The 19,592-nt window shown below is 31.8% G+C and overlaps 1 protein-coding gene across 3 annotated transcripts in view; it reads left to right on the forward strand.

The window, feature by feature from the left end:
- LOC139497842 (muscle M-line assembly protein unc-89-like) overlaps nucleotides 1–19,592 on the forward strand; it is a 35,842-nt gene that overhangs the window by 14,626 nt on the left and 1,624 nt on the right. Inside the window, exons 10-23 of one of the 3 annotated variants that reach the window (XM_071286084.1) lie at nucleotides 455–3,160; nucleotides 3,912–4,482; nucleotides 4,837–4,913; nucleotides 5,194–5,223; nucleotides 8,015–8,150; nucleotides 8,583–8,761; nucleotides 9,130–9,341; nucleotides 10,251–10,374; nucleotides 11,148–11,283; nucleotides 11,824–12,002; nucleotides 12,426–15,194; nucleotides 15,735–15,810; nucleotides 16,771–17,042; nucleotides 18,471–18,503. In XM_071286084.1, the coding sequence (XP_071142185.1) occupies nucleotides 455–3,160; nucleotides 3,912–4,482; nucleotides 4,837–4,913; nucleotides 5,194–5,223; nucleotides 8,015–8,150; nucleotides 8,583–8,761; nucleotides 9,130–9,341; nucleotides 10,251–10,374; nucleotides 11,148–11,283; nucleotides 11,824–12,002; nucleotides 12,426–15,194; nucleotides 15,735–15,810; nucleotides 16,771–17,042; nucleotides 18,471–18,503 (7,500 nt within the window). The remainder of the gene's footprint in view (nucleotides 1–454; nucleotides 3,161–3,911; nucleotides 4,483–4,836; nucleotides 4,914–5,193; nucleotides 5,224–8,014; nucleotides 8,151–8,582; nucleotides 8,762–9,129; nucleotides 9,342–10,250; nucleotides 10,375–11,147; nucleotides 11,284–11,823; nucleotides 12,003–12,425; nucleotides 15,195–15,734; nucleotides 15,811–16,770; nucleotides 17,043–18,470; nucleotides 18,504–19,592) is intronic. The other 2 variants (XM_071286091.1, XM_071286098.1) reach the window with 2 other exon arrangements.

A 19,592-nucleotide genomic window follows, 5' to 3' on the forward strand; every position in this document is an offset into this window, starting at 1 on the left:
GCTAGCTGTGAACCTCCTGCAAAAGTTTGCAGAAACAATTATGTTTGCAGTAAGATTGCAGGAAAAACTAAAATATAAGGGATGTTCAATGCTAGATTGCAGAAATCATTGACAATTCTATATGTTTTGCACAAACATTGTAAGAAAACATTACCATGGAGCATCAACTAAAATTTCTCACCAAATTTCTGACTTCGGATAATTAATTAATTTATTAAAAAAAATAAAAATATCAATCTGTTTATGTGCAACTGATATTGTGCATAAAAGATAAAATAAGTTAGATCGGGCCTACTAATGAATCATTTATTTCATTTCATAGTTTTGTTTAAAATTTAAAGCAAATAAAAATTCAGCAGAGATTTCATTCCATAAAAAACAAGATAGAACTCATAAACTTGAATTTATAAAAAAAACAACCTGTTTTATTGGCAATTTTCTATTCTTTTTCCAGAATCTGGTACAAGGTTTATATGTGGTGAAAATGGAGATATCAAGATAATTCGCAGAAAAGATTCTTTAGAAGATGAGGAAATTGATACAGAGAATTTATCTTGCCAGATGCTTTCAAGTACCATGGAGAGAGAAGAAAGTTTAGCGGTCAATGGAGGTGAAACTGAGAGTGTAAGGGGTTTTGATGAAATGGACATTACTCTAAAAAAGAGTAAAATGGTGGCGACTGCTGTGAACGGAGACTTAGAAATTGTTGAAGCTTCAAGCAAGATTGAAACTGTAAAGGGATCAACCGAAACTACAGAGCAGAAACAAACTGAAACAAAGACAACCAGTAAAATGACTACTGATATTGATTCCGAAGCTCAAAAGGCTCAGAGTTTGGTTGATAGATCAGAGGCTAAAAGTGAGATTTCTGAGTCTATGAAACTTACAAGAAGTTCAGACCTGAAGATGTCATCTACAACCACTTCTTCATTAAAGATGTCAGCGATTACTAATGATGAGAAAAGTTCAGTTGCTGCAATGGAATCAATAGAGATAAAAGGTTTAGATTTTAAAAGTTCAACGGTCACAGAAGACAAAGGAGAATTACAGAGCAAAGCTGACAAATCAGGTGTTTCAAGGTCATTAAATGAATCAGAATCAATTGCAAGTACAGACATCTCAAAAGTTGAATCAGCAAGGTCAGTAGTTCAAAAGTCAACAACTGAGATGGAATCAAGTGGCTCTGTTACTGTAGACACAAATTTAGACAAAACACAGGATCAGAATAATGAGTGTGAGACAAAGACAGTAGCTAAAGAAGGTTACTCTGTGGATGGACAAAAATCTACAGGCAATCTGCAGAGAACTGCATCATTTGAAGCAATAGAAAAAGCCAGAAGATTATCAAAAGGCGATGTTAAATTAGAAAAATTATACTCACCAAATGCTAATGGAAGTCTTTTGTCTTCTAAATTCATTAAATCAAATGGAAAACTTAGTAGGGGGTCTTCAATTGATGAGTCTGAAAAACCAAGGAGAAAGTTAAGTAAAGCTGCTTCTGTCGAGGATTCAGTTAATGGGTTGGCAAGTAGACGATTAAGTAAAGGCTCTTCTGTAGAAGATTCAGTCAACGGATTGGCAAATAGACGATCCAGTAAAGGCTCTCAAATGGAGGAAACAGGGAATGGAAAAATACATAGAAAACTTAGCAAGGGACTTTCAGTGGAAGACACAGGAAATGGAAGAAGAAAAGAAGTGATAAGCAATGAAGGTTCCCTTGAAACAAAAGTTACACAGAATTCTTCTGAAAGCATTGAAGGTTCAAAAGTCACACAGAGTTCTTCTGAAAGCATGGAAAGTTCAAAAGTAACTTGTGAAGCAGAACAAATTGTAACAAAAGGAGACCATCAGACAAGTAGTTCAGAAACAAGTTTAACTGTTGATTCAGAAAGCAAGGGGACCAAGCTGAAATCTGATGAGTCAAAGGATGAAACTTTAACATTAAAGCAAGAGACAGTTGTAAAAGAAATTGTTCCTGAAAAAGCATCCAAAAATGTTGAGATGGAAAGTGATTCAAAACAAACATCAACAGAAATAACAACATCAGAAGACAAAGCCACAGAGAAGATCAGGTCAGCAGACAGCAAAAACTCACAAGAGATTGTGACCAGTGTAGATGCTGAAGTTGCAAAGACACAAACAATTGCAAACAATGAAAGTGCTGGGGCTGAAGTTTCAGCAGATAAGGCAGAAGTAAAAAGTTCTTCTGAAAAGTTGGAGGACGGAATTTCAACCAAAGAGAAAGAAGATAAAACTGACAACAAAGACTGTACTAGAGAACAAGTAAAGGAAGTAGAAGTTAGTTTAATTACAGACACACACACTAGTCCTGTTCCATCAGTTGAAACCACATCTGATATCAAATCAAATACACCATCAGTTGAAACCACATCTGATATCAAATCAAATACAGATGATGCAAAGACAGAAAGGTCACTTGAAGCAGAAACAAAGTCACATGATATAGGTGCTCAGAGTTCAACTAAGGAATCCAAAGTTGTTGAAACTATGTCAAAGGTGTCAATAGAAAGTTCACAGGACAGATGTTCATCTGACAAAGTAGATGCAGCTGTTTCTAAGGTAACTTCTGAAAGTTCAGCAGTGCAAAGTTCAAGTGAAACAAGTCAATCAATGGAAAAGACAACTGAATCTACAGAGGGAAAACTTATGGTGGAAACAGAAAACTCTGGAGCATCAGAGAACAAATCATTAATAGTAACAGCTCAAACAAATTTTGAAGAAAAAACAGAGGAAATGAATTCTATTGAAGCATCATCAGTCAAAGTTTTGAAATCAGAAAAAGAAATGTCAAATGACATCCTTACCAAAAAGACTGATTCAGTATTAAGTATAGAAGAACAATTAGAAACATCAGGTGAAAAAGTAAAGTTAACAAAACAGACTTCAATAGAAGATAAATCCATGACAACAAAAGGTCAAGAAATTGAAGAGAAATCTTTGTTAAGATCAGACAAGATGTTTGTTGGAGGAGAGGATGCAGAAATCACAACAGAAGAAGAAAGCAGTAAAACAGAAGAGAAAGAAACCATCTATACTACACCACCAAATATTGTCAAATTTCTACCAAAAGTTGTGGTACTTAAAGATGGAGAAACATTGAAGTTCCAGTGTCTGGTATCAGGTGAACCTAGACCTAAAGGTATGGATTGTATAAGATTTATTTATTGTTTTGTCTCTATTGTTGGTCCTGTATCACAAGTGTAACAAGTCTTATTTAGATTTAAAACCTCCATTTTGAAGTCAGAAGATTACCATATTTTGTATTTTTTGTTAATTATGAAAATCAGAAATTTTGGTTATTGTTCGAACCTGATACTGATTAGTCTGAATTTTAATTAATTTCGAAATTTAGTGTAACCTGATTAATATCTAAGAAAGGTAAAATTTTCATAAAAAATGCTGTTTATTTTTTATTTGTTTAGCTTCAAATATAAAGCTGCACAAATTATTGACCTATGACTGTATGTTCAATATTATTACTTAGTTCTGTGGATAAAACTATAATGATTACATGTAGGTTTTCCCTGAAGAGCATTTATTGGTATTACATGTTTATGCGCCAATCTCTACAAAATACAAAGGAGAGAATATTTGTAGTTATTAGTTGTTTCTAAACATCTAGAGGCTACCCAATACATGTATAACTGTTGACTTTAAAAGATTTTCATATATCATACTTAATATAGACATAAAAAGGATTTTATTTTCCAATTGAAACATGTATTTTTTTGCTGTATATTTTCAAGTTTTCTTCTCAGATGTCCATTTTTACATATCTGTACCTTAAAATGGCCCCATGGATGATTAGGTACAAGACCATATTATTATGATAACTCATTATCACAAATTAGTTACAGTTATGTTGTATATTACCTGTAAATCTTTTACAGTTGTTTGGCTGCACAATTCACGAAGAATTACATCTTCTTCTGACCACATAATACTGACATCAAAAGAACAATATCATAATTTGGAGATAACAAAAACTAAATTTTTAAGGGATGCAGGAATTTATACACTCAAGGCAACAAATATTTCTGGTGAGCAGGAGAGTAATTGTGAAGTTCAAATTGAGGGAACTTTGAAAATATCAACTGAAGTTGTAGACAGCAAGGAAAAATCAGCAAGTGAAGAAATCAGTGACATAAAGGAAAAATCAATTGATGTTGAAGACCTGAAAAATTTACAATCAAATTTAAAAAATGTTGATGAACAGAAAGTTTTAAAATCAGATGTATGTGAGAAGACAGATTTGAACACAAAGTCTTTAGAGAGTGAAGAATTAATCACAAGTTCTTTGAGTGCTGATAAAAAGAAAGATTCTGAAGTAGAAGTTGATAGAGCTTTGAAAAAAGACTTAGTCATCAGTATGGTTGAAGATACAAAGGCATCTGTAGGGGATGCAAAAAATGTTTCAGAGAAAACATCTTCTTCTGTAAACAGTGAAAGCCAATCTTCTAGGTATGTTATATACTGAAGTCAAAAGTTTGATGATGAAGAATTTCTTTAAAGATTTACCTTTCTTCAATTTTCAAACCATATTGAAGTTAAAAGTAATGTCATTTTATAGGATAGTGATAGTTTCTTCCATAAATATATTATTTAAGATATAAAAGAAAAGATTGTGTGGACAGTTTTTTTTTTTAATTATCTCCCTTTATAAGAATGACCAATAATGCTTATTTCTTTTTTTAGGAAAAAAACAGGTAGAAAGAAATTTGTTATAAGTTTTAATACTGATGATTTGATATTTATCCAGTGTTAATTCTGTACATAATATATATAAAGGAGTTATATTTTATTTTATTATATTAGAACAACATCAACAAAGATGACTAGGGACAGAGAAGTAAATGAAATGGAAAGAATGGAAATGGTCCAGGCAGAGACATGTAAGACTACATTTAAATTGGCGGAAACTATTAATAAATATCATTTTAATCAATTTGATTTGAAAATATTGTCAACAAAAAAAGAAATGACCTTTTTAATCTATTACCTTTAGAAAAAAAATTCTAACTATGCACAACAACATTTGAAGGAAAACTATGACAACATTTTATCTAAATAGATAGTTTTTTTTTTAGTTTTTTATTTGCTATGCTTCAACACTGACATGTAAACATTCATAATTTTGGCATTTTTCATAATAAGTTTTCATTGCTTAAACAGGTATGACAAATGCACCTTCATCTAAGAGAGGTAAAACATCCCACCTGTGTTTTATAGAAATTTGCCTCCTTTATTTACACTGTTTGAAATGTCCAAATCATCCACTACAGCCGTTTTGTATGATGTGTGAAATTAAAACATGTTACATGTATTTCATTCCACTGGGAAGCGTTCACTGTTTTTATGGCAACAATCTTAACATGGTTATGGTAGTGTTGATAATATAAATTTGGCCATACATGTAATATGTACATTTCTATGATTTGAAGTGTTTTATTTAAATAATCCTAATTTATACCATTGCATGTGAAAGTAGATATCCTTTTTTCTCAAATTCTTAGAGGATTTATCATTTTCCTGACCTGTTGTTATATATATTTTTCAATCCCTGTGTAGTTTTTTTTATACCCCCTTATACCCTTGCTTTAAAAAAGGGGGGGTACACTGTTTTACCTCTGTCTGTCCGTCAGTCCGTCCGTCAGTCAGTCCGTCCCATGAAACTTTCGTCACATTTTTCTCAGGAACTACACATCCACCCTTTCTGTAATTTGGTATCAACATTTATATATGTCAGCCATACCGTGTGATGCGTTTTCAGATTCATCACTTGACAACTTCCTGTTTACCGAACACTTGTCTGATTTTACACATGATAGCCAAGTTGAAAATTTTCGTCACATTTTTCTCAGGAACTACAATACAAGGATTTCTGAAATTTGGTTTCAGGATTTATATAAGTCAGGTATACCGTGTGATGCGTTTTCAGATTCATCACTCGACAACTTCCTGTTTACCGAACACTTGTATGATTTTACACATGATAGCCAAGTTGAAAATTTTCGTCACATTTTTCTCAAGAACTACAATACAAGGATTTCTGAAATTTGGTTTCAGGATTTATATAAGTCAGGTATACCGTGTGATGCGTTTTCAGATTCATCACTCGACAACTTCCTGTTTACCGAACACTTGTATGATTTTACACATGATAACCAAGTTAAAAATTTTCGTCACATTTTTCTCAGGAACTACAATACAAGGATTTCTGAAATTTGGTTTCAGGATTTTTATAAGTCAGCTATACCGTGTGATGCGTTTTCAGATTCATCACTCGACAACTTCCTGTTTACCGAACACTTCCATATTTTTACACTATTAATATTATCCACTTGCGGCGGGGGTATCATCAGTGAGCAGTAGCTCGCAGTTTCACTTGTTTTATCTCAATACGTTTGACAAAATTCCATTAAGATTTAAGATGTCAAATTTTCCTGCTTTTCTATGAATTTTTCTTTTGACATCATATAAAAAGGTGACAATGCCTGATGACATGACAAAAAATATTCACATCTCTTTTGCAGGTCATTGGAAAAAGATAAATTTTGTCAACTTATCATCAAAAACAAATTGGGGAAACCAATTTCTACCACCAAATCTTGTGCAATACAATATTTCTCCACTTTAAACAGTTAGATGTTAGATATTTAAATGCTTGAGAAACCTCACATTTTAAATGTGAAAATTGAACTGTCTCGAGGAGAAATATTTTATCATATTAGATACAGTGGTAGAATTTATGTTTATAACAAATTTAAAATTTGACCAAGATCATGGATTTCATGACTTTTTCATAACAGAAAGTAACGCTCTGTCCTACCACAAAGCAACAATAAGATTTTGAAAATTATTGGTTGAAAATATAAAGTAAGAAAGTTGATTCAGTTGTTTTCTATTTTTAAAATTGAAGGCAATTATTGTTTGTTTTGAAAAGTTACTTATTTTTACATGTTTATTTATTGCGAACCCAATTGAACCTTTCCATAGATTCGCCTGATAGCTACCTGTCCATTTAAACTTTTGGCAGTTCTATTGTCCCATCTAACAAATACAACAGGTATTGTTCTCTGTATAGTTTATTCACTCAGACCTTTAAATTTCTTCTAAGAGAAATCTATCACTCATTGATTAATCTACCTGAGTAAAAAATTAACTGCTATATATTAGATAGAAATAACATGTTTACTATTTATAAAAAACTGTATATGAGTTTGAATGTATTATATTTTCAATCTGTTGAATGTAAACACTGATTCAAACATTAATAAAAGTTGATTTCTGAAAAAAATCAACATTATTCCTATTTTAAAAAAAAACATTTATAAAAAAAACCTAAAAATGTTGATGTTTATATATTAAGGTATTCTATAACTAAACAAAAACTAAAAGATGCAAATTTTCATACGAACAATACTTTTTTTTAAAAACAAACTTTTTATGATTAAATTATTATTTATTTTGAACAGATTGAAAAAAATATTTAATTTATTTTAATAAACATCAAATCACAGGCATTTATTTTTTATGTGAAACATGTAATTTCCATCAATTTAGCAGATAAACTTTTTACTCTGGTAGATTAATCAATGAGTGATACATTTCTCTTAGAAGAAATTTAAAGGTCTGAGTGAATAAACTATACAGAGAACAATACCTGTTGTATTTGTTAGATGGGACAATAGAACTGCCAAAAGTTTAAATGGACAGGTAACTATCAGGTGAATCTATGGAAAGGTTCAATTGGGTTCGCAATAACATATTTAATGTTAGCTTTATAGTTTGTGCATTTGTTAATTTTGGACATCCATATAGTGATTTAGCTTTATAGTTTTGGCAAGTTCCAATATATGGATATAGTGATTTATTGATGCCTTTTTAAGTACAATTATTTTATTGAATTTTTTAGAGGAAAGTATAGAAAGAATATTAAGAGATTTCAGAATTCAGTCCACATAATAACAATGTTTTTGTGAAATAATTTTAGAAGAACAAAGTGTGGAATTAACTGGCAAACCATATTTTGCTGTACCACTCCAAGAAGAATATTGTCCAATGGAAAGAGACGAAAATGTTCGACTTTATGTTAAAGTTGGTGGAGAACCATATTCACCTGCAAGATGGTTCGTATAGTGTTAATTCTGAAATTATTGCATGTATTCATTATTGAGATTTTGTCATTTTAGACTTTTGATTTGCAATTTCAATTTTTACAATACTGAGAAAAATCCTGTTAATTCATATAAAATAATTTCAAAATACAAGTTTTAATTATAGCGATTATAATCCTGTCGCATTTGTTTCGCAATAATAAAAACATCACATTAATTTCAAAACTTGTTATTTTATAGTTAACACAGTAATTTGAATGGGGACTGGCTACTGTTACATTGAAATGTAACAATAAAAATGTTTTTGTTACATTGGTGACTAATTCCCAGAATGCAAAACGAAATGAAATGGGTAGAATGGACATATACATACTTAGGTTAGGCAAGTGATAGAAAATATAGTTATACAATCTTAAATTAAAACATTAACCCTATCTGTTATAGGTTTAAAGATGGCGAAGAACTTGAATCCAGTAGAAGAGTAATGGTGAACTGGGATACAGTCACACAAGAATCTACTGTTGTTATAAGCAGATATAAGTTAAAGGATGCTGGAGTGTATGAATGTCTCATCCTTTCAGAAAATGGTGCAATCACAACCAGGACACTGTTAAACTTAAAAAGTAAATACCGTTAAATACAATACTTTTGAAACTGTTCAGATTCTTTATTGTGTTTTCATGTTGATAGATATATACTTTTTCCATTACATGAAAAGAAGAAAGAACTACTTACATAAACTGATACAACTATCCACCAAAATCAAAATAAAGTAGATGTGTATTTTATAATTTTTCTGCTTTTAGAACATTCCTTTACAAAGAGAAATATATCAGATAAGACTTTGGTAAATTTTTACAATTGGGTTGTCAATCACGTTTATTCTAATAGACTTATTTTGTTTGTGTAACATAAAAAACCATAGCAGCAACTATATTATTATGAACTTAAATTTGTTTATTTAAAATAAAGCCAAGACTTGTTTTAACAGGATTGGAGACACAGAGAGTAGAGACCAAGCTACCACATGAGACACCAGACATGGATGTTCCCTTGATATTATGGCCTATCAAGGATACAACAGTATATAAAGGACAAGAAGCCTACTTTGAATGTGGTGTAGACAAGCAGCCTAATGTGTCTGTCAAATGGTATAAAGATCAAAGAGAAATTAGACTAAAGAAAAGGAAATACAATTTCACGGTATATTTATAACAAACACTATTTTCTGGACTTCTAAAGTCGAGTCAAATTTGATTTTCATTATTTCATTTATTCCTGCCACTGATATGGTAGTTGATTGTTGGAAACATTTCAAAACTTTGCTGTTTCTGGATACTAGATGGAGAATTAAATAACTCCTTTATGAAATTGAAATTTCCACATAGTAAAAAAAATAAATAACCAGAGTTATATCCCTTTATAATATGAAACTACTTTTTGTTCCTTTAAAGATTGGAATATAGATCTAATGGCTGGCTCTTTTAGTGGAATGAACATGTGTGCATACATCAACCTTAGATATAAAGAAATGCAATGATTTGCATACATTTCCTTTCAATATAATGCCTGGCTCTTTGTAGGGAGATAAATATGTGCATTCATTTACCTTGGATATATTGCCTATTTTGAGGAAAGCAAATGTGTTCATACTTTAACATAAGATATATTAACATTTTAGAGGAAAGTAAAGGTGTTCATACATTAACTTAAGATCTATTGGCTATTTATAGGAAAGTAAAGGTGTTCATACATTAACTTAAGATCTATTGGCTATTTATAGGAAAGTAAAGGGTTCATACATTAACTTAAGATCTATTGGCTATTTATACATTAACTTAAGAGCTATTGGCTATTTATAGGAAAGCAAAGGTGTTCATACATTAACATAAGATCTATTGGCTATTTATAGGAAAGCAAAGGTGTTCATACATTAATCTAAGATCTATTGGCTATTTATAGGAAAGTAAAGGTGTTCATACATTAACATAAGATCTATTGGCTATTTATAGAAAAGTAAAGGTGTTCATACATTAACATAAGATCTATTGGCTATTTATAGGAAAGTAAAGGTGTTCATACATTAACATAAGATCTATTGGCTATTTATAGGAAAGTAAAGGTGTTCATACATTAACAATAGAAGATGTCCAGGAAGCAGATCTTGGTAGCTACACATGTGAAGTGACTGGTACTGATAGAACAGTGTCTGTTAGTGCTAACATCTTACTTAAAGGTAGGTTGTATCAAGTTCATGCATTCTGAAGCAGATCTTGGTAGCTACACATGTGAAGTTACTGGTACTGATAGAACAGTGTCAGTTAGTGCTAACATCTTACTTAAAGGTAGGTTGTATCAAGTTCATGCATTCTGAAGCAGATCTTGGTAGCTACACATGTGAAGTTACTGGTACTGATAGAACAGTGTCAGTTAGTGCTAACATCTTACTTAAAGGTAGGATATATTAAGTTCATGGATCTTGATGCATATAATACTTTCATTTTGTTTTCAAAGATCTCTCATATTGTTTTTTGGGAAAAACATTTCTTTAATTGCCTTATACAGAAAGAACACAAGGCAACTCAGAAATACAAGAACAAAAAGTAAACAATCAATAAAAACACTAAAAGTGAAAGTGCAATACATGTAAATGAAAAAAATATATATAAATTCCATATTAAAGTAAAACAAGATCCAGCCAAGTGTTTTTACTTTTAATTAATTTGTGAACTAGCCTTGCTGCCAGTCATAAACTTATTTTAAACACAGAAACTTATAATAGGTGTTGTGTGATTACTGTTAGATATGGTTATACTTTTGATGTGCAACCTATCAGGATTTTGCTTTGAACATGTTCATAAGAATTTTTAGAATCTATCCTCTTATATCTGTCTGACATAGTAAAAATAAGTAACGAGTTCATTAATATATATTTAGTTATGCTTTGATTATAAAACATTTATATATACATGTATACCAATACAAAATGAATGAATATCTCTTTTGCAGCTGAGAAGAATAAAAGTATTGAGATAGGTCCCCCTAGATTAACCGTACAGCCTGATAGTCTAATGGGAGTAGCTGCTGGAGAAACTGCTGTATTCAAATGTTTAGCAGAGGCTAATCCTCCTCCACTCTTCAGATGGTATATAGCAAATTACTTAAACATATAGTGATTAGTTAGAATAAAAATGATATAAAAAACAACAATATATCCTATAAGAATATTATGTTAAAAGGAATATTTGCATGTTATATAAGCTAGTTAAACATGTCAAAAACTTGAAACTTTGGCATTATAAACCTCAGAACTCCTGGGAGCTGCTAATGCATAATCACATATGCATTCATAATAAAACTGTGGTGTCATTTATTTTCGTGGGTACCAATTTTCGTGGAGTAAGGAAAACTTGCATATTCATGGTCATTTGATTTCATGGTTTTGCCAAAACCTGCATACACGCCTACAGAAAATTTGTCATTCTTTGAACATTTCATTTCTTGGTTTACCTGTACCCACGAAATCCACGAAAATTGGTATCCAACAGAAAATAATAAATCCACAGTAAGTGCATATTTAATGATTCATGGTTAACAAGTTCAGTTTGTTGGACTGGTTCATCATTAACACCATAATTTCTGCTACTTTCAATTAATAATATATTTGAAATTAATTTTATTTTAGGACAAAGGATATGGTTGATATAACCCAGTCACCTAGAGTAAAAGTATCAATGTCTGACTCTGGAGAATCTACATTGACCATCTCAAATGCCATGTATAGTGATCGTGGAATGTATGTCTGTATTGTGAAGAACAGATTAGGCAGAGTTAAAACCAGAACCAGTCTACATATTGGTGATGGTAAGGTCACTCAACAAAATCATCTTGTGAGAAGAAAAAATAAAAGTAAAACAAGATGGATATATTTTCCTTGTAAACAAATAAAAATAATGTAAATGGTTACTTTTACTTTTAGCTTAAAAAAATGAATCTTGACATACTAATCGTAAAGCAAGCATTGTAGTGATAAATTTAATTCAATTCATATCTTTTTGGTCAATCTTTTACACTTTCTCTAAGAATTCTACAAGAATAAAATAATACTTCTTGTAGATTTTATTAAGATGATGACAATGGTACCATGTTTTACAGCTATACAAAGAACTTACAGGATGAGATTACTTCCCCTGATTTATCAGTTGTGTTTGTGAAGTTTAAGAATTATATATTGTTTTACTTAGATTAAGGAAAGGAAAATTCTAACACATTTTAATTTACTTTTAGAATATAAAGAAAGAGATGTGAGCAAGTCAGTAAGAAGGGAGTCCACCAATGCAGATATAGTGGTTGAGGATACTGATATAATTACCAAGAAAACTACACTGGACCTTCTCTCTGAAAAACTAGATGAAGTAGATATTGTAAAGAGTAAAATAGTGTTGGAATCAACAGAAAATAATAAATTTACATCAGAAGATGGCGTAAATAGTGTAGAAAAACACAGTAAAGTTGTGGGAGAGTTTGAGGTTGATCTTGATGAGGAAGCAAAAGCTAACTTGGCAGAAGAGGTAGCAAAAAAAGATAGAATAGAGGCTGAAAAGTTTATTTTACTAGCAGTTATGGAAGCAGAAAAAGCAAACAAAATAGCTGAAGAAAAAGTTAGATTAGCAAAGGAGAAAGCAAAATTGGTAACTGAAGTAGCTGTTGAAGATAGAAATGAAGCAGAGAAAGCAGCATTGATAGCAGCAGATGAGGCAGAGAAAGCTAGAATGGAAGCAAAGGAAAAAATAAGAATAGCGGCAGAGGTAGCAAAGAAAGATAAAATAATTGCTGAAAGAGTAGCATTACTGATGGAGAAAGATAGAATAATAGCTGAAGAGGCAGAGCAAGCAAGAATTTTAGCAGATGTAGCTGTGAAAGCCAAAATTGCTGCTGAAGAAGCTGAAAAAAGCAGATTTGCTGCAGAAGAAACTGAGAAAGCCAGAATTGCTGCTGAGAAAGCTAACATTGCTGCTGAAGAAGCTGAGAAAAGCAGATTTGCTGCAGAAGAAATTGAAAAAGCTAAAATTGCTGCTGATAAGGCTGAGACAGACAGAATTGCTGTAGAAACTGAAAAACAAGAAGAAACACCTAAAACTAAGAAGAAACACAGAATGACATTTGAAGAAGCTGAGATACTTAGGCTTGAAGCAGAAGTTGATGATGGTATTGATAATTCCGAAAATGTATCATCAGAGACAGACAGTAATGATGTTACAAAACAAGTTGAGGAAGCCAGAATTGCTGCTGAAGAAGCTACAAAAGCCAGATTTGCTGTTGAAAAAGCTGAGGAAGCCAGATTTACTGCTGAAGAGGCAGAGAAAGTCAGAATTACTGCTGAACAAGCAGAGAAAGCTAGAATTGCTGCTGAAGAAGCAGAAACTGCTAGAATTGCCGCAGAAGAATCTAAGAAAGTCAGAATTGCTGCAGAAACTGAAAAACAAGAAGAAACAACTAAACCTAAGAAGAAAAATCACAGAATGACATTTGAAGAAGCTGAAAAACTCAGGCTAGAAGCAGAAGTTGAGGACAGTCATGGAAATGCAGATAAGGTTTTATCAGAGAAAAACAGTATTGAAGTTACAGAACAAGTTGAGGAAGGCAGAATTGCTTCTGAAGCTGAAAATGGTAAAATTGCCTTAGAAGAAGCAGAGACATCAAAGATTGCTGCTGAAAATGCAAAAAATGCCAGAATTGCTGCTGAAGAAGCTGAGAAAGCAAGAATTGCTGCTGAAGAATCTGAGAAATGCAGAATTGCTTCAGAAGAAGCTGAAAAAGCCAGAATTGCTGTTGAAGAAGCTGAGAAAGCCAGAATTGCTGCTGAAGAAGCTGAAAAAGCCAGAATTAATCAAGTAGAAGCTGAGAAAGCCAGAATTGCTGCAGAAGAAGCTGAGAAAGCCAGAATTTATGTTGAAGAAGCTGAGAAAGCCAGAATTGCTGCTGATGAAGCTGAGAAAGCCAGAATTAATCAAGTAGAAGCTGAGAAAGCCAGAATTGGTGTTGAAGAAGCTGAGAAAGCCAGAATTGCTGCAGAAGAAGCTGAGAAAGCCAGAATTTATGCAGAAGAAACTGAGAAAACCAGAATTGCTGCAGAAGAAGCAGAGAAAGCCAGAATTGATAAAGAAGAAGCAGAGAAGGTGATAATTGCTGCTGAGAATGCTGAGACAGACCAACTTGCTGCAGAAACTGATAAACAAGAAGAAACACCTAAACCTAAGAAAAAGAAACACAGAATGACTTTTGAAGAAGCTGAAAAACTCAGACTTGAAGCAGAAGTTGAGGATGGTTGTGGAAATGCAGAAAATGAATTATCAGAGGTAACAGAACAAGTTGAGGGAGCCAGAATTGCTGCAGAAGCTGAAAAAGGTAGAATTGCCTTAGAAGAGTCAGAGAAAGCAAAAACTGCCTTAGAAGAAACCAATAAAGCAAGGATTGCTGCAGAGGAGGCAGAGAAATCCAGGATTGCTGCGGAAGAGATAGAAAAAGCTAAGATAGCTGTAGAATTAGAAGAGAAAGCTAGAATTGCTGCAGAAGCAGAGAAAAAACAAATTGCTGTAGAAGAAGAAAATAGAATAAGACTTGCTGCTGAGATACAAGAAAATGAAAAAGATTCTAGGGTGACACCAGAAGCAGATGAAATGGCGAGCATAACCAGAAACAAGAAGAAACACCGAATGACATTTGAAGAAGCTGAGAAACTGAGGCTTGAGTCAGAGACTGAAGAAAAGAAAATACAGAGAAATAATCTTGAACTGTCCATGAACAAAAATAACATTCCAGACTCTACGACTACTATCAATACAAGTATAGAAAAATCTAGTAGTTCTAGTAGTTCATTACAGTCAGTGAACATATCTACAGAAGAAACATTGGAATTGCAACGACAGACAGCTGCTTCAATAAATTCAGAAAGTATAGAAGAAGTAGATGGTTCTGGATTATCTAAATTGTCGGCTAAATCAGTTCAGAAGTTGGAGTCAAGTCAGGCAAATGTTTTGGAGACAGCTGGGAAAGGTTAGTGAATTATGATTAGCTCACCTGGAGAAAAAACATGTTTTTAAAAGCATTTGCCATCACTTGTCATCCTAATTCAATTCCTTTGTCTGTTGTAAACTATTGGAATTATATTCTACATCATTTCAAGTCAAACAAAGTTTGGTCTGTTTTAGGGCACATATTTACAGAATTAAATTTAGACCATCACTGACTTCAGCGAATTGAGTGTAGTAACTATGAATAGAAAAAAGAAAATTCAAATTCCATTTAAGAGCTTTGAGTTTGCGTGTAACTATTTGAAGTCTTACATGATACTTCTGATAACTGCACTCCACTGATAATTTTGAATTTTATGACAAATAAAGAAAAATTGAGAATGAAAATGGGGAATGTGCCAAGGAGACAACAACCTGACCAAAGAGCAGAAAATCTCGCACCCAGAGGCTGGCTTCAGCTGGCCCCTAAGCAAAAATATGTACTAGTTTTATTGTCCAATGTCTTTTTATATTCTTATGTTGGTAGGATGTTTAAATCTGACATTGTATTTGCTTATTGTAGGTCAAACTTGTGAATTAAAGCAGTCCTCAGTGTCTCCAATTGACTCCACACAACAAGATGTGGCTAATCAGATAAGGTATTATTTAACACTGAATGTTAATTTAACATGGATAGTTGTTGCTGTAATAATTCTTTATCTTGCATTTGAATTTAGGATTCAGTCACCACATAAGTGATATTAATGATTGTCAAGATTTTACTTGTTTAGTTAATTTTATTGACCATTTAGTTGTTTACTTATCAAAGGCAGCTGTTTTAGTTATTTTTATTTTATTATTTAGTTCTTTAAAAACTCAGGATTCAATATAAAGGCATTTTGAAAGGAAGTGTTCATAGAGTAACCAATTTATTAATTTTGATGAATTTTATAATATATTTACTGAAACCTTCCATTTTCTTATTAATTAAAAAAAAATAAAACAAGTAAGCTCCTTGAGAATTTTAGAAAATTTATATGCATTATAACTTAAATAAGAGAAAAGAATAAATAAATTAAGAATTTAAAAAAAAAGGTTAAATACTCCTATTAAGTTCCTTCAATTTATTTTTTCTTTCCAAAAAATTGCTGAGCAACAATTGATAATCTACCTGATTTGAATTCTGATTTTCTGGTACAGTATAATTTGATTTTTTTCTACATTTGTTTAGTTGACATAGTGATAAAAGATATCCTAGATACCCAAAACATAAACAAAATTATATCTTTGAAAAATTTGGAGCTTTTATTGAATAGTAAGTACATTTTTAACTGTTTTTCTAATGTCATAAAAAATGTATTGAAAATATATTTTGTAAAAACTGAACAAATTATAAACCAAAGTAAAACTGGGACATCTTTTAACTAGCTTTAATCTTATAATGTACTATGTAGCAAAATTTGGCTGCTTTGTAGCAAGATTTTATTACTAACAGCATCAAGCAGAATTGTTTAGCTGAATATTGCTGGTAGTCTAATAACTACCATTAGTTATTAATTCAACTGAGAATTTGTTGGTAGTTTAATTACTAAGGAACAACTACTAATATTTATTAATAGACATCAGCTTCAAAAGCAGTTATCGGTTGGTGGAAGTTCATGCCAGATTTTAGAAGTTTCAACTCGGCGTGTCACCAAATCAACAGCAGAGGCGAATACTGTTGAACACAGTGTTTCACATCATCACATTCATCATCCACCTGAAATAATTGTCTCCCCTGATTCCAAACGTGTTCCAATACACAGTGAATTAGAGATCACAGTACGAGCCAAAGCTTCAAAACATGCTAAAGTCAGATGGGTTCATGATGGCGAAACTGTTACTTTTAAAGGTAATGGTTATTTTTGACTCCTTTCTTCCTACCTTAGAAAGTTCTGGTGATCCTATATGATTGCTGAATTCCTATCAACAGAAATTTTTTTTCTTAACGGTTTACCTTACTCTCTTCTTATTCACCAATTTTACTGTGTAAGTTAATATATAAATTTATAACTTTTCCTTCACTTTTGCATGGGATGACATTTCTTACACTTGTTTAGATGTAGACACACTCTAATGGTAATCAGATGATTTCCCTCTTTTTCCAGTCTGTTATGACAGTTTCTATCTTATTAAAAACTGTAGATCAAGGTATATTTATTTGAAAGAGATTAGCCCTTTTCTATTTCTCTTTGTTCAGATTCTATTTTTTTCTCCATCTTTCCTGTAGATGTTGTTTTAGATATAACTATGATTGTCTCCCTTCACTTCCATCTCATAAGTGGTCTTAGGTTCTGTCTTGAAAAAGTTTGTTTTCTTTTTTTCAGCATGTATTACAATGTATTAGTCATGATTCTTTCTTCCTGTTACGATTTCCTCCTAACCTCACCCAGATTCTTCCAACTTGTAACTGTGATTAAACTTTTTTTTTTAAATCTTTAGATTGTTACCCATTCTACCTAGCTTTTAAGATTTTTTTTCTAGTTATTTGATGTCTTAGATATGTCTTAGGCAGCAACCATTTGATTTTCTGGGGGGGCTATGGTTTTTTTTTCTGGACAAATTTTTTTTTTCGCCTGTGGCGAAAAACAATCTATTTTTTTCGCGACAAGTGGCAAACAATTTTTTTCTTTCAATTTTAGCATTACATATAGTGGCAGCTGAGGGTGAAACAAACAATTTTTTTTTCTCAGAATCAAAAACAAGTTATTTTTTTCTCCAAAAACTGGAAACAAACCTTTTTTTTCCAAAAAAAACCTAGGCCCCCCCCCCCCCCCCCCCCCCCAGAAAATCAAATCATTGCTGCCTTAAGGGTAGGCTGTTTCCCCTGTCTCTAAGTTGGTAATGAATGTTGATTTTTTTCTCTACATATGTTTTATCAGCTTTCCTTAGATGTAGACCAGACTTATTCCTCTCTTCCACTTAGTACTGATTATAGTTTTTTTTTAATATTTGAAAAGACAATGGTGTCTCCTTTCTACTCCTTGGCATGCAGTTAACATTGTTAATTTACCATCTCTGTTGTGAGTTTATAGATTCTAAATGGCTTTTTTGATTTGACATAATAGTCCATACAAGTTTCATATTCTAAGATATTGACAATTTGTTTTTATCTTGAATATGCATGAGTCATCTACCGTCAATTAGGTAAAAGGCAGGGAAAAAAAATGAATGGTGGAACTTCCTTGGTGTTATATTTAATACAGCATTTATATTGACTTTCTACATAGATTTCGTCAACTGTCTTTATTAATTAATGTATGTTTAACATTTTCTTTAGACCAACCAAAATCTAGAAAAAAAATTACAGATGGTAAGACAAAAACTAGAAAATTAGAAACTTAACAATTCTGCTGACTTAGCAATTGCTTTTTACAGACTTCAGTAGTCTAGATATTAGGTGCATGTTAAATATGTGCAGTTATAGTACACATATTATAATAGATGCATGTGGAGTTTGTATAAGAACAATTTTATGATGAGTATAGTTCTACAGGGGATGTTCAATGACCTTCACTACCCATGAGAGTCCTGCATTGTTGGTAACCTCATGGATAGTCAGTTTAAATACAGTTGACACCAATAAGTGATGGAGCTACATGAATTAGTCCTTTTAAGTCATGAGTATGTGTGTATTCAATAGTTGCATACCAATACATTGTATAGCAATACAATACAATACAAACTTTTAAAATAGTATATTTTCTCATTATAAAAACTGATAAGAAAATGTTCATATTCAAGATTAAAGTTCAACTTACATTAGGTGTTTCAGAAAATGTCAATACATAAGAGAATAATCAAGATATGTATCAAGGGTTCAACTTAAAACTAGCTACATGTCGGCTATACATGTATTTAATTATTGTGGGATTGCAGATAGATGTATTCTTTGATTGCTTTTGTTAAGATTTTTTGTGGTACGTCAAAAAGATGATTGTTTATATGTGATTGATAGAGACTTGGTATTGGTTACACTGCTAATTGTATAACCTGTATGTTATTTATTTTAAAAAGCGCAGTATTAGAAAGTTGTCATTTTAGGCATTTTACAGGATTATTCTTAGTACCCTAATACATTAGAAAAGCATGTCAGTTTCAGGCTTAGCTTTGTACATTGAACTGCATATTTATATTTGTTGCTTAAATTTTGCTGCTTATTTTGAAAATATTAATTTTACCTCTTCATGGGATTTTTTGACATTTTGAGCATAGGTTTACACATACCTACATGACTTTTGGTAAACAAAATATAAAGTAGATAATGATGTAATCACAGGTATTAATATTACTTACAAACTCTATTGAATCAACTTAATATTTTGCATCAAACTTTAGTAAAAATGTATCAGGTTAACAAAAGAGTCACCTTGGAGCCTCTAATTGATGTCAAAAGAAATTA

The sequence above is a fragment of the Mytilus edulis genome, chromosome 1 (assembly GCF_963676685.1).
Source record: "Mytilus edulis chromosome 1, xbMytEdul2.2, whole genome shotgun sequence".
NCBI classification, from domain to species: Eukaryota; Metazoa; Mollusca; class Bivalvia; order Mytilida; family Mytilidae; genus Mytilus; species Mytilus edulis.